Source organism: Procambarus clarkii, chromosome 35, assembly GCF_040958095.1.
Source record: "Procambarus clarkii isolate CNS0578487 chromosome 35, FALCON_Pclarkii_2.0, whole genome shotgun sequence".
Classification (NCBI taxonomy): Eukaryota; Metazoa; Arthropoda; class Malacostraca; order Decapoda; family Cambaridae; genus Procambarus; species Procambarus clarkii.
This window is the reverse complement of record NC_091184.1, coordinates 35177480-35192479: the sequence shown is the minus strand read 5'-3', so window position 1 is coordinate 35192479 and position 15000 is coordinate 35177480. Positions and strand designations below refer to the sequence as shown.

The 15000-nt window shown below is 44.6% G+C and overlaps 1 protein-coding gene across 4 annotated transcripts in view; it reads right to left on the bottom strand.

The window, feature by feature from the left end:
• LOC123750456 (5-hydroxytryptamine receptor) overlaps positions 1 to 15000 on the bottom strand; it is a 136144-nt gene that overhangs the window by 70790 nt on the left and 50354 nt on the right. For all 4 annotated transcript variants that reach the window (XM_069336313.1, XM_069336310.1, XM_069336311.1 and 1 more), the window contains one exon: positions 11573 to 12179. In XM_069336313.1, the coding sequence (XP_069192414.1) occupies positions 11573 to 11981 (409 nt within the window). In that variant the 5' untranslated portion in view covers positions 11982 to 12179. The remainder of the gene's footprint in view (positions 1 to 11572; positions 12180 to 15000) is intronic.

Below are 15000 nucleotides of genomic sequence, written 5' to 3'. Positions count from 1 at the left end.
TGATAAAAGAACAGGAAACGGCGTGATAGCTGCAAGTGGCGCAGCTACACTGACGTCTTGGGTGTACGATAGCAATGTGTATCACGCCTATGATAAGTCACAGAGCCGCGTATAATGTGACCCTGTTCAACCCCCAACTCATAATTCCCTCTAGGTCTAGGGGGAGCTGGAAAAGAAAATTCCCTTTTCAACATGTTTACATAAGCGACAAAGTTTGCCAGCAGTTCTCGAATAATTCCTCAACTCCCGTTTTCTGTGTTCACAAACATCTCTTGCTTCTCACCGAAGTTCAAGCTGCTGGCGCAGGACAAAATGAAACACAAAATCTCGTCGTTTTCAGTCCTTGTATAGTGAGGAAGACCGAAGACTGTCACATAGCGGCGAGGCAGCGATCGCCAGGCCTGGTTAATGCCCGCTTTGGGGCATCTTCCCGAACACAAGCCATTAGTGGAAGCCGTTTACATCCATGCTCAAGGCCCTCTGGTGGCCCCCTTCCCCAACTAACGGCCCGTTCACAGGCAACGGAAACAAACAACGTCTGCCGTATCGAGTTCATTTGTGTGCTGCCCTTAGTCTGCTGAGTCTTCCACATCTCCTGGCCACTCTTCCATATCGCTTGACCATTTCTTCCTCCTTTTCTGACCGCTTTTCCTACTCTGCATTTGGTTACCCCTACTGAATCTCCTGGTCACTTTCTGCCTCATCTCCTGGTCACTCCTCCACATTCCCTGGTCACTCTCTCATCTACTCCTCATCAGCAATTCCTCTGGACTTTGTCACTTGGTCCTGGAGCCAAGTACACTGGAGCGAAGCTTCAGGAGCCTAGTCAACATGAAGTCATTAGGGTCTTGAACAGTCTGCCAGGTGGGACACGAATTATCTGATGCATAGAAATTGGGCGAGGGACTTCGTTCCGCATTTCAGTTATCGTCGCCCACGGTTTTTCTGATGACTTCGCAGTTTCCTATTGTATTCTGCCTTCACAACCCGCCCGAAATGTTCCATTTTCCCCCCCAGACAAGCCCCACACACAGCCCCCCTTTTCCCGACTCTTCAGAAGGAAAAAATGATCGCTTTAATTATTTTCCTTCCAGTTATTTTCCTTGCTGATTTCCTTCCGTGTTAACATTTTGTTTTTCAATTTTGTATTTTCTGTGATGTCTCAAAATCATGATTCCATAACACGATATAAAAACTTAATAATAGATTCTAACATAGGATAGACTCAGTGATAGATCATCTATTGCTTGTTTTTAGTCTTCAAACGACCCAGGAGAACCTTGAAGCCTTGATACTCGTGACTAAGTTTCATGGACGATGTAGGGGCTTCTCTGACACATGACGGAGCGTTGGGTCTGGATATCAGCTGGATGGGTGACCATGTGATCGCTGCGTGTCACTTGAGTTTCACTGGCAAGAGTGAGTCTCTTTAAGTTAAGCTTTGAGCTTTCAGATCTTCAGTCTCTTTAAGCCAAGCTTTGAACTTACAGACCTCCAGTCTCTGACTTAAGCTTTGAACTTTTAGATCTTCAGTCGCTTTAAACCAAGCTTTGAACCTTCAGATCTTCAATCACTTTAAGCCAAGCTTTAAACTTTCAGACCCCTCAGTCTCTTTGAGCCAAACTTTGACCCATCAGACCCTCAATCTCTTTAAGCCAAGCTTTGAACCATCAGATCCTCAACTTTAAAACAGAGGCAAGCAATTTCGCACCACCATATCCCAGAGATTAAAGAAATTTTTGCCAAGTAATCGTCTTAAGCTGATGGTGCTTCGAGATGTGGAAAGTTTACATACAAAGCCAGCAGAGAGAGAGAGACGAGTCAGGGGCCCGTTCTGTAAGTCTCAAGCAACGGTGAAAATTCTGAAGTCTCGTTTCTTGGACATGAGATATGATTTGATCCAAAGGTGAAGGAGAAGACGACGGAGGCGTCGGGTGAGCAAGAGGATTAACAAGAGATGGCGAAGGGAAAATAGATTGAAAAGAGACATACTAAAGTAGGAAAATTATCATAGAGAGGGAAAAAGAAATTATATATATATAATATATATGAATCTTTACAGGTTTTTCTGTAACGGACGTTTCCCCTCTGTTCTTGATGTACAGGAATACAAGACCTACACACACACATATATACACTATTGCTTATCCAAGCTTATACAGGGAGTAGAAGACCACCCAGAACCCTCTACAGGTATGATCTAGATAGGCACATTAAAACTAATAGATCACTTCTTGGAGTACTTCTACAGTAATGTATTTACCACATAATGAGTTTCCCACTCTCTCACCCAACAGTAATTTTGTTCCCATTCACTGTTAGCAATCTTCTCTCTCACTCTCTCTCTCTCTCTCATGTCAATTGCCAGCGTGCATGAACCAAGCAGAAGTTGGATCCTGACTCGTGTCAAGACTTCTTTTGAGGTTTTTTAAGTATTTTTGTTAAAGTATAAATTATATAATATCTCATATTTTATCACGAATTCCTACTATTATATATATATATATATATATATATATATATATATATATATATATATATATATATATATATATATATATATATATATATATATATATATATTCTCCCTTCCCCCCATGTCCTGTCTAGGACTGCTGAGGTGACGCCACAGGGATGAGGGAGGGGTGGGGAGGACGGCCTGCCTTTGTCCTCAGACATTAGCGTAATTTGTGGAGTACTGGCTGGCCTTCACTCTCATTATGGCCACGCAGGACACGCTAGTTGAGTAATTAGTGTGTCTGCCAGAATTACTTTCTCGCGAGATGTTATTTTGGGGGAGTGATTGTGGATTTGTGTTTTACTGTTTAGAATGTGTTGAAACTGGAGTGTGTGTGTGTGTGTGTGTGTGTGTGTGTGTGTGTGTGTGTGTGTGTGTGTGTGTGTGTGTGTGTGTGTGTGTGTGTGTGTAATTACCTTACAGGAGCGAGACTGTAGAAGGAAAAACCGATAGTTAAAGGCCTTGTAGTTTTTCTTGAAAGCTAAGAGAGAGAGAGAGAGAGAGAGAGAGAAAGAGAGAGAGAGAGAGAGAGAGAGAGAGAGAGAGAGAGAGAGAGAGAGAGAGAGAGAGAGAGAGAGAGAGAGAGAGAGAGAGAGAGAGAGACAGAGAGACAGAGAGAGAGACAGACAGAGAGAGAGACAGACAGAGAAACAGAGAGAGAAACAGACAAAAAAAGAAACAGTGTGAGAGGGAGAGAGCTACACATATATATAATACTTTACTAAACAACACACACAGTCACCAGCATAACTCTGGCTTGACAAAATATCCAACGAAATTGCCGCCGGCTAGGTCACCCCTGTTCCCCCGTGGCGACCGGCGTCCCTTCGTCATGGCCGGGGATCGAACCCCGTTCGTTACCGAGGTCCTCGATATCTACTCCCACATATGACGACCCCTGACTTCGGCTCTTGTAGACGAGGGTGTAGTGAAACTGACTCATTTAAACGTGTGTGTGTGGGAGTGGTTAGGCAAGCTTGAACGTAACTAGGATATTTAATCAGACCAGTACCGGAACTAAGAGGATTAAGCTACGAGGTAATATGAGGAAATTAAATTTTATAACTCAGGGGAGAGAAATATCAGAGGGAATATGACCATTACGTAAAAGTTACTTAGCAGAACACTCAAGGTGGATGGATATATATATATATATATATATATATATATATATATATATATATATATATATATATATATATATATATATATATATATATATATATATATAATGTACATTATTTTTATATTTTGAGAAATTGGCAGGAAGGATGCTGGAGAAGCGAATGAGTTAGAGAATCTTTAGAATAGAAGTCTCAGCCTGTACGGGAGGTCAACAAGTGGTTGTGGGCTGAGAAAGTTGTGGAAGCCACCTCCAGACACAACTTTAAGGCCAGATTCGACAAAGAATTCAAGCGTCAGAATAGTTAAGTTGTGGCGAACGGGTTCACCGCCGCTTGTAGGCGGGGCGTAAAGAGATAGACCTTACTTCACCGTGGTTACTGATAGATAAACACCGCCAACACCACCACAACCACCATTATCAACCACCACCACCATCTCTACCACCACCACCACCATGGTTGTGGACCACTACCACAACCACCACTACAACTACCACCCACCATCACTACAACCACCACCACCATCACAACCACCACCACTACCTCTACCACCATCACTTCTACCACCACCACCACCATCACCACCATCATAGCGCCGTAATTAACAATCCGCTAATTTTTCTCCCGCTAAATCACTTAAGATTTCCAAACACTTCCTCCCAAGACTATAATCCCTCAAGGTAATCAAGCATACTCGCTTCCCTCAGCATATAACGTCATTATGCTTACCCCTGCGTGATATACTCAACGAGATATACTCCAACAACCGCATTAGCAGACTCCTTCAATATATTGACCCATATATCACATATAAATATCCCCTTGTTATCAATATATATCGTCGTTATATTCCAAAGAGATATATTACGATATATTACCTCGATATATCCAAAAATATAAGTCTCGGCCTCTTTCTTCGAGGAGAGTTGATATTAGGCGACGATCTTATTGTTCAAATTCGCCCTGAAACGTATATAGTTCCTGTTACTGCTTGAAAAACGGAGTCTTTCATACAAGAAATTGCTCATACGCGGCTACACACACATACACGAATTCGCATACATACACACATATACTCAGGACGCATACATACCATCACACACACACAGTAGTAGTTGATATAAACATATAAACGTATAAATGTATATGGTAGAAATCTTATATGCCAGGCTCCACTGCATAAAATGACCACCTAGATAAGAGTCGGAGCCCAAGGACACAAGCTCGGCCTATACAAGCACAATTAGGTGAACTAAACTAGGTAAGTACACGTACAAACACACACCAAGCAGAACTGGACGTTCCAGGAGGCACCTGGAAGGTCCAAGCTGGAAAAGTTTTTTACACTGAAAATCTTATTTTGAAAATTACTCCATTAGGTTATGAGGGATTACCTCATACGCAAATACTTGGAAGCCTCATATATGTTAATTGCTAATACAAAGAAAGCGAGTAAAGTATTACACAAGAGCTCCGTGCTCTACGGGGACATTTGAGCTCCAGGCTCTATCGGGACATTTGAGCTCCAGGCTATATCGGGACAAAATATTCGAAACTCAGGATCAAATGTTCCATGGGAAAGTAAAAAAAACAATTCGAGCCCCCAGAGCCCTCAGAGCCCCATCAACGCCCCTTCAGAGCCCCCCCTCAAAGCCCCTCAGACCCCCCTGAGAGAGATCTCTAAGAGCAGGAAGGAAGGAACACAACGAGAGCTAAAAATGTGTTCTTTGAGTGCAAAAGGTAACAAAAATCCAATTTAGAACTGACACAACAACCAAAAACCCACAGCACAGGCAACAGCACACAAGCAGGATGTCAGTCCACGACCAAGGAAGGGGGGGAGGGGTCAGCCTGAATACTATCAAGTCTGACCAGGTGATCACGCTTAAGACTATCAAGAAAGTTTGACCAGGTCATAAGACTGAAGAAAGAACAAGGGAAAACTGACAAAGGTAATTAGGCTGAAGTATAACATGCAAAAATAACCAGAAGATCAGGCTGCAGAAGCAGGATTTTACTCAGAGAATGACAGGAAAGTCTGTGAGACATCAGATAAAGCGAAGTACATACACAGATTACCAAGAGCGAGATAAAGGCCAAGTCAATGAGATATATCAAATATTTATCAAACTAATGAAAGGTATTAAAGTTCAATCATACTCTGGTATCTCTTGTCTAAAGCCTCCTCTTGTACCTAACATCAAGGGAAATCTAGCAACCAATAAAGTACATTCCTAATTAAAATAATAACAACGATAATAATCTCATCACATAACTGTTTGTAGCATCAGGCGTCAGATGAGCTGATGAGCAGACGACAGCACTTAGCTGACAGTTTCATCAAGAGCATCAGAGAAAAAGTGTGATAGAGTCAGATATATAGAGACAGAAAGGGACAGAGAGAGAGTATGTTAGAGACAAAGACAGTCAGAGAGAGAGAGAGAGAGAGAGAGAGAGAGAGAGAGAGAGAGAGAGAGAGAGAGAGAGAGAGAGAGAGAGAAAGGAGAGAGAGAGAGAGAGAGAGAGAGAGAGAGAGAGAGAGAGAGAGAGAGAGAGAGAGAGAGAGAGAGAGAGAGAGAGAGAGAGAGACAGACAGACAGAGAGAGCAGACAGAGAGAGACAGAGCAGACAAAGAAAACATCACAGTCTCACCGGGAGGGCGCCCTGGTCCCAACACACACACCACAGGGCCACACACACCACAGGGCCACACACACCACAGCGCCACACACACCACAGGGCCACACACTACCACAGGGCCACACACACCACAGGGCCACACACTACCACAGGGCCACACACACCACAGGGCCACACACACCACAGGGCCACACACACCACAGAGCCACACACTACCACAGGGCCACACTCAAGGGACACCACAACTCACTCCTGGGGAAAGGTACTGAAAAAAATGTCTGAATTGTAAACATTACGATGATATGAAGATGAAAAAAAGATGATGATGATGATCAAAACGAAGAAGAAACATAATATATAGAAGAAAGAAAATAAGTAGAAGACGAAGATTAATTAAAGATTAAGGAAGAAAAGGAGGAACAAGGAAATAGAAGATAAGAGCAATGAAACAGAGAAAGTGTAGGAGGGATACCAATGTAAAAATAAGCAAAAACCTGGAAGGAAAAACAGAAAGAAATGGGTGATCCAGAAAAGCAAAGTCAATCACACAGGAAAGTAGAGTCAGTTATCAAGGGAAGTGAAGGCAGTTATACAGGGGAAGTAGAGTCAGACCAGTCAATCCAGGGATCAGATCAAGCAGACAAAGAAGTAGAATCAGGCAATTATAGAAGCAGATTCAGGCAATTATAGAAGCAGAAGCAGACAATTATAGAAGCAGAGGCAGACACGACAGCAGAGGCAGACACGGCAGCAGAGTCAGGTATATACTGAAGCCAAGTCAGGGAAAAAGACGAAATGAAAACACTCCTAAAGACAGTATAACTCAATTCTAATAAAAGAATTAACAGAGAAGATTGAAAAATAAATGTGAGAATTAAGAAAACGTGTTAAAGAAAATGTTCCATTCTTCAGTAGGGCTTCTTGAAGCCCTCAGGAGGAAGCGAGGGAGACACAGCGAGGAGCAGGGGGAGAGATAAGGGCCAAGGAGACCGTGGAATAGGTGAACGAGATAAGGGGATAGGAAATGATGATGAATAGGAGGAAGAGGACTGGACGAGAGCGACCCATTAATCAAGAGATTGAGCAGCTGCCGGCATTAGTTCCTCCTTGTCTCGTCTCGTAACTACCCCCTTCGAACCCCCCTCTGCGCTTAATTACTTTGACCCCAAGATGGTGACCCCACGGGACCTTTGAACCCTTCTGTGAGATAAGTGAACCCAACTTTGCGATCCACGAAACTTTTGTACAATTCCTATTGATCGACAAGACTATAAATCTCAAAAAAAATATCCCTCTGATCTGAACCTTTCGTTGTGACCTGTGATATATGCCTTCAGTGAATATTGACTCATTTCTGGTGAGCTACTTGACCTTTGACCTCGGTTGAGCTGCCTGTGACCTTTAATTTTGTTTTTGTCGTCTGCTCTGATTTTTGTTAATCCGTTTACGATGTTTTCTCATGGCTCAAACTATCCTCTGTCACGTATCGTGAGATTCGGGTTTCATAGGTATGCTGATTCTTCTGATTCATTCACGGTATTGATTCGTCGTGTAAGCATAATGGGCAGTCCTTTATGTGTTTTGTGACGTGGAAGTCCTGTGATGCTGCTTATTTGGCCATGTGCCTTCTCTCTCTCTCTCTCTCTCTCATATGTGAGTTTCATGACCTGTCATGCATGTGGCATATGCCATGTGTAGGATGAGGCATGCCCGGTGGCGGTAGGCATCCACGTGGCGTGTCTTCCGGTCAGCAATCCTTTTGTCATGCCATTTTGCGATTTAATGATATTTTATATCTATTGTGGCAGCCTTGCAGTGAGGTCTCTGACCCGATGGCCTTGTGACATGACCTCTGTCCCTGGCTCCCATGACGTGTTGACATGACCTCTGCTCCTGGCTCCCATGACGTGTTGACATGACCTTTGCCCCTGGCTCCCATGACGTGTTGACATGACCTCTGCCCTGGCTCATATGACGTCTTGACATGACCTCTGCCCTGGCTCATATGACGTGTTGACATGACCTCTGCCCTGGCTCCCATGACGTGTTGACATGACCTCTGCCCCTGGTTCCCATGACATGTTGAAATGATGACGGTACAATAGGTGAAAAAAAACAGACAGCATAGTGTTCAGTTCTTTGATTTGCGATCGAAATGCAGAACATAATACCATAATACAACTGCAGAAGGCCTAATGGCCCATACGAGGCTGTTCCTATTTATATGAACCCAAAGTCATTCAGTTATATGTGTAGCTTACGCTTGAAACACTCCATCAATCCCATTTCTGTTATGGTCTTTTCCACTTGTGTAGATTACTACTGGAGCCCTGATCTGGTATAGTGGAGCCAGTGGAGCCCTAATTTGTCAAACTCAACCAGCAGAGGCCCTAACTTGGTACACATTAACGTAAACATTCAACAAAGATACACCACAACCACACACACCTCCTACATTCAACATCTCTAAGAACAAAATCCCTTGGGAAAGATTTCTCTCTAAAGCACCGTGTTAACGACGTAAGAAAAACCACAAAAACACTGGTTTTCAAGATGCTGTGTTTTTTGTGTCTTCTTGACTCGCGAGTGTGATCAGAAAAGTGTTTATTGTGTTAAACACAGACTGGAGGAGCGTGGGAAGTGTTTGGGTAATCTCTAAGGCGTTGAATTTTGTGAGTTCTTAAGGAGAATAGTATATGCCAGAACGGGAACAGCACGTTCTTCTCTGTTTCTGTCTCTCTGTTTTTCTGTCTCTCTGTCTCTGTCTCTGTCTCTGTCTCTCTCTCTCTCTCTCTCTCTCTCTCTCTCTCTCTCTCTCTCTCTCTCTCTCTCTCTCTTTTTCTCTCTCTCTGCCTGTCTGTCTGTCTCTTTCTCTCTTTCTCTCACCCACCATCCGGCGCCCACCTGAACCTTCCCAAACGGGTACTTAAGATGCCTTATAAGACGCAATTTACAAATGAGACGGATTGCAAATGCAAAGATGATCAACGAGTTTAATAACAGCTACGGGATGTCTGAAGACATAGGTGACAGGGGGACAAGGTGACAGCAGTGTGTGTGTACATCCTTACCTATCTCTACTTACATAAATTAGGCTCCAGCTCCTGGCCTGCCTGGTTATCCCTGTTGTTGTTTTTTTATTCAATTCAGCTACCTCGGGATAAAAAATTCCAAGTAGCACGGGCTATGGCGAGCCCGTTGTCGACTTAGTACTTCACTTCGATCTGCATAAGATTTATTATTCGTGTGTGTGGAGTCAAAGCTTATAAGTCAATATATGTATTATGAGCAGCTCATCCTGTTTGATGAGCTACTCATCAAACTGCTAATGAGCTGTTGACATCAACAATTATCATCCGCCCAAATTTCCATATATTAAAACATACACGTCAGAAGCTTGGTAAGTACACAGAATTATTTAACTTGACTGTATGAATAAACTTCAAAAATATATACATTTTAATTGCTGTTATTTTGAATATAACTATTTATAGAAAACGTGTTGACCAAACCACATACTAGAAAGTGAAGGGACGACGACGTTTCGGTTCGCCCTGGACCGAAACAATCGACTTGAGAATGGTCCAGGACGGACCGAAACGTCGTCGTCCCTTCGCTTTCTAGTGTGTGTGGTTTAGTCAACATATTCCAGCCACGTTATTGTGACTCATCGTCTGCTTACAGAAAACTTACTTGAAATGTTATGTGTATGTCTGTAAACTGAAACACATATTGCAAGGTTTGCATAATATTTGGCTAAGCTAATGTCGCACTTTAGTGCACAATACGAGGCTTCCGTTACTATGTACAGGCCGCATAAGAGTGGGTTTTGCCTGTAGAAGAATAAGGGTAAGTATTTTTTTTTTCCAGTCGTGGCGTAGCATGTTCTTCAGCAAGTGGTCCGGGTTGGGCTTAAGTCCTATCATCCTCTGAGGGGTTATTATGGCTGCTACAATACTCCTTAATATGGATCCGGGACAAAGGGAAACATTGTGTGTGTGTACACCGAGTGCGTGTGTGTGTGTGTGTGTGTGTGTACACCGAGTGTGTGTGTGTGTGTGTGTGTGTGTGTGTGTGTGTGTGTGTGTGTGTGTGTGTGTGTGTGTGTGTGTGTGTGTGTGTGTGTGTAATGACACGATCTATTACGCGTCTATCGCCCTAACGGCTGCAGCCTGAACACCATATCCTTATGAGGCGAATGCAAGCAACATCATCAGCCATAATTATATATTTTCCGGAGGCAAGAAAGAACTGAGTAGACATGATAACGACATACAAGATTCAAAATGAAAGTAAGCAAGCCGATACAGCAGCAACATTCAAAGTGAGGAACGGTATATTTGGAGAGATATTAATGAGTCACTGGGCACCCAGAAGGAACTTTTTCATCTTATAAGTAAGAAATAAGTAAATTCTGACGAGACGAGGAAGCTGTCGACGCCAGTTTGATACAGACACAATTTTAATTGTAGATATGATGAGACATAGACATAGTCTTCGCAATGAATTACTCATTGACATTACTCATCAGAAGGCAGATGCTAGACACCACAAACACATCAGGATGGGTACAGAGAGTCTCTCTCTCTCTCACACACACACACACACACACACACACACCAATACTGCCTTGCATATTCAGTCTACCTTGAGGTGTTACACTGCTCCACTGAGCCAGAGAATTAAACTAGTTTAATCAGAGTTTAATTACGAATCAAACTAATCCTCGTATTAGATTGACGCCCTCTAATCACTAAGCTTGCATAATGACAAACTCCAACTAATCCTGAGCTAATTACACCCCACCCCAGGATAAGATGAGCAGCCAACAGAATTCTCACAGACAGAAGATCGATTAGTCGGTGCATAATTTTCAAGGAGTGCGCCCTTCAAGGGGTCCAAAAAGATGGTCAAGGGGGCGACAATAAGGAGCTTCTACGAGCTCTTCCAAGGTGATTAAGGAATCGTTAAGTGAAAGCACTCTCTGGGGCGAGGGGTTGGACAGGGTTGTTATGTTCGGATTGACGGGAAGTCGTCATGGGTTACACAGGACCGTCTGGGACAGGAGCTGGGGGGGCTGAGAGCGTCTCACAGGACCGTACGTGTCCCCCAACTCGGGGAAGAAAAAGGCAGGTACAAAGAGGTCAGGTTCAAAAGTCAGCGATGTGGGTTATGGAGAGGCTTAAGTCCTGGAGTGTGGGCGGCATGCGGGCCCTCGAGAGAGTGAGGGAGAGTGAGGGAGAGTGAGAGAAGAGTGAGGGAGAGTGAGAGTCAACGTAGGGGTACTCACCGACGATGGTAGCCAGGATCATCACTCCCAGGATGACAGCAGTGAGAGCAGTGAAGAGAACTTGCATGTTCAGTGAGGCCCCTTCATGCCCTGCGCCGCTTCCAGCCGTCCAGTTCCCGCCCACAAGCGTCCAGTTCTCCTCTAGCAGAGTCCAGTTCCCGCCCTCAAGCGTCCAGTTCCCGCCCGCAAGCGTCCAGTTCCCGCCCACAAGCGCCGCATGCTCCGAGTCCATCGGCTCGTCTAACAACGCTCGGTTTTCACTATCGTTGGCACCTTCGTACCACCACTGATGGTACGAGGCCTGGCCGCCCACGCCCACCTCTGGCGGGGGCGCCGTGGGCGGCCATGGGCTCATGTGGGAGGTGTGGGAGTGAGGACTGCCGCCCGCGGGAGCTGTTGCTACCCGCATGCCGCCCACACATACCACCCCACACGCTCTCAGGGTGGGGGGCTCTCTGAGACCCACATGTTGCGCCTGAGAAACTTCACTGCCCACAGCACCGCCGCGGCCTAAGGTGCTGACTCGTCTTCATCTCTCAAGTTCCTTCGAGACAATGTACGGAGTTCCCGACGCTTCCACCAAAGTCGCCTTGAGCGCCTTCACGACCTGGAAAAAAGAGAACATTATTGCGGTGATTTGCAACAGAATGTGGGAGGTTTGTCACTAATGTGCAACGAGGAGGCTATTGCACCGTCTCACGACATCGCGGGAGGATGATAAGAAAATCATTACCCCCCCCCCCACTTCGGAATAGAGTGATTAGGCTTCACAATTACTGTTAAATCTGCCATTTGCAAAACATTAACCATTGCACATGTTAACACAAGTAAATTAAGATTATAACACCCCACAAGAACTATAACAATTGGAATAAAACATAATAAATTAACTGGCTTGCTCAAAATTTCACGAAAATCTTCCAAGTGAAAATCTTCCAGTTGTCATCTAGCGAAAAATAAAAAAAGCCTATGGGCCAGATATACCCCCCCCCCCAACCCCCCGGTGCAAAAGCAATTAAAGTAAAAAAAAATAGGAGGATTCACGAACAGAAACCATGCGGCAGACCAAACAGAAAACGCAGTACCGGGGAAAAACAGAGCTTTTACCGGGACGCAAAATGGGACGTGAATTAAAGCTAGCAATTACTGGGCTCCAAATTGCAATAGCGACGATGCAACCTGTTGTGTTGCAATACTGTCTGGCGTAAGGGGTTTTGAGGTAGACTTTAATGCTACATATGTCTCGCTTCATGCAGGTCGGCGTTCAATCCCCGATCGTTCATTAAGTGGTTGGGCACCATTCCTTACCCCACCGTCCCATCCCCAATCCTTATCCTGACCTCTTCCAAGTGCTATATAGTCGTAATGGATTAGCGCTTTCTCCTGATAATTACCTTTTCTAATTGAATTAGAATTAGAAAACAGACGTTAGAGCTGAACATAGCGGCGAGGATAGCCCAAACGTTTCCAACTCCGAGTCTGGTTGTGGTGACTTTTGTCGGTCCATTTTGTACGTTATGTCCCTTCCCAAACGTACATATTACAGAGTACTATGAACAATAGCGGCTCACAAGTTTCCCCTCCGTTTTATATGCCTGTGTTGGGTAGGTTAGGTGGGCGGCTTGGGGTTCCAACTTCACTGGTTAGGTTAGGACTTTGTATTTTGTACGTCGTGGCCAATCAAGAGAATGGGATGAATGATAACCACCACCGCAGAGGTTAATGCAAAGGTTATAGTAAAGGTTATCGTAGAGGTTATCGTAGAGGTTATCTTAGAGGTTATCAGAGAGGTTACCAGAGAGGTTATCAGAGGTGTTATCAGAAAGGTTACCAGAGAGGTTATCAGAAAGGTTATCAGAGGTGTTATCAGAAAGGTTAACAGAAAGGAGACCATGTTTGGGGCTGTTCTCTGGTGTGAATAACTAGAAACTTGTGTCTCTTGTTCTAAAAGCCTCTCTCATCACCCTGGTGTTGTTGAGTACAGAGGAAGTGCGTTTGAACAGAGAGCGATACAAGCACACGCGCGCACACGCACGCACACGCACACACATCACTCCACTACCTCGGCATTTCCTCTTTCCTGATGCTGCAGCGTTTGTCCCAGAACGGATTAGTGGCATTGGGGGCGGGATTAAGGGAAAGGAATGGCCTAGCCAAGTTTGAATCCACAGGTAATCGCGTCTAACCGAATTATATCACGGTAAAAAAACGAGAGAGAGAGAGAGAGAGAGAGAGAGAGAGAGAGAGAGAGAGAGAGAGAGAGAGAGAGAGAGAGAGAGAGAGAGAGAGAGAGAGAGAGAGAGAGAGAGAGCGAGAGCGAATGAAAGCAGAGAGGGAGAGAAGGAAGCTTGCGAACAGGCAAGCAAAGCGTAGTAGAGAAAATAACGGAATGAAAGAGAGAAGGGGGGGGGGGAGAGATATATTAGAGATAATTCTCACGACGCAAAGGAAGGAGAAGGCAAGAATCCGATTAAAAAAGACGAAGCAAATCCTCCGCAAGATAGGAAAAGTGGATATTCCATTTATAATTAAAAACATTTTTCCACGAAACTGGTTATAGGAAGGAGGAGGAAGAGGAGAGAAAGACAGAGAGGGAGGGAGCGAGATAGGGGAAGAGATGTGATGAAGACGGGGGTGATATAGAATGGGGGGGGAGAGGGAATGGGGGGGGGGTGATTTGTAGGGGTTAGGGGAAGGGGGGGGGAGGGTAGAAGGGGATCCTGAGTGATTGAGTCAATTTACAGAGGATGTGAATAAGATCAGGGAAATATAAAATTGGTTTAGATTTTAAAGAGAGAGAGAGAGAGAGAGAGAGAGAGAGAGAGAGAGGAGCTATCAGTGAGATAACAAGAGGAGTGCCGCAGGAGCGGGTACCCGTACCGTTCCTAATATATATAATACGTTAACAACCTACGAGAAACAAAAATTGGTTCCTTAACGTTGGTGCAAAACTATGGTGAAAAGCTAGAACAAAGAGGTTATCTTGAGGTTATCTTGAGATGATTTCGGGGCTTTTTAGTGTCCCCGCGGCCCGGTCCTCGACCAGGCCTCCACCCCCAGGAAGCAGCCCGCGACAGCTGACTAACACCCAGGTACCTATTTTACTGCTAGGTAACAGGGGCATAGGGTGAAACAAAGCTCTGCCCATTGTTTCTCGCCGGCGCCCGGGATCGAACCCGGGACCACAGGATCACACGTCCAGCGTGCTGTCTGCTCGGCCGACCGGCTTCCCAACAAGAGTGTGACTAATATGCTGCAGAATGAACAACATATACTAAAGACTGTCTGAGAAATGGCTAATCGACTTTAATTCAGGCAAATGCAAAGTTATGAAGATAGGAACAGGAAGTGAGAATATAAGTTCAGCAAGAACGAGAGGGATGGATTCCATTTTTTTCCACAAAGCTAAAATGATCTAAAACTGAACA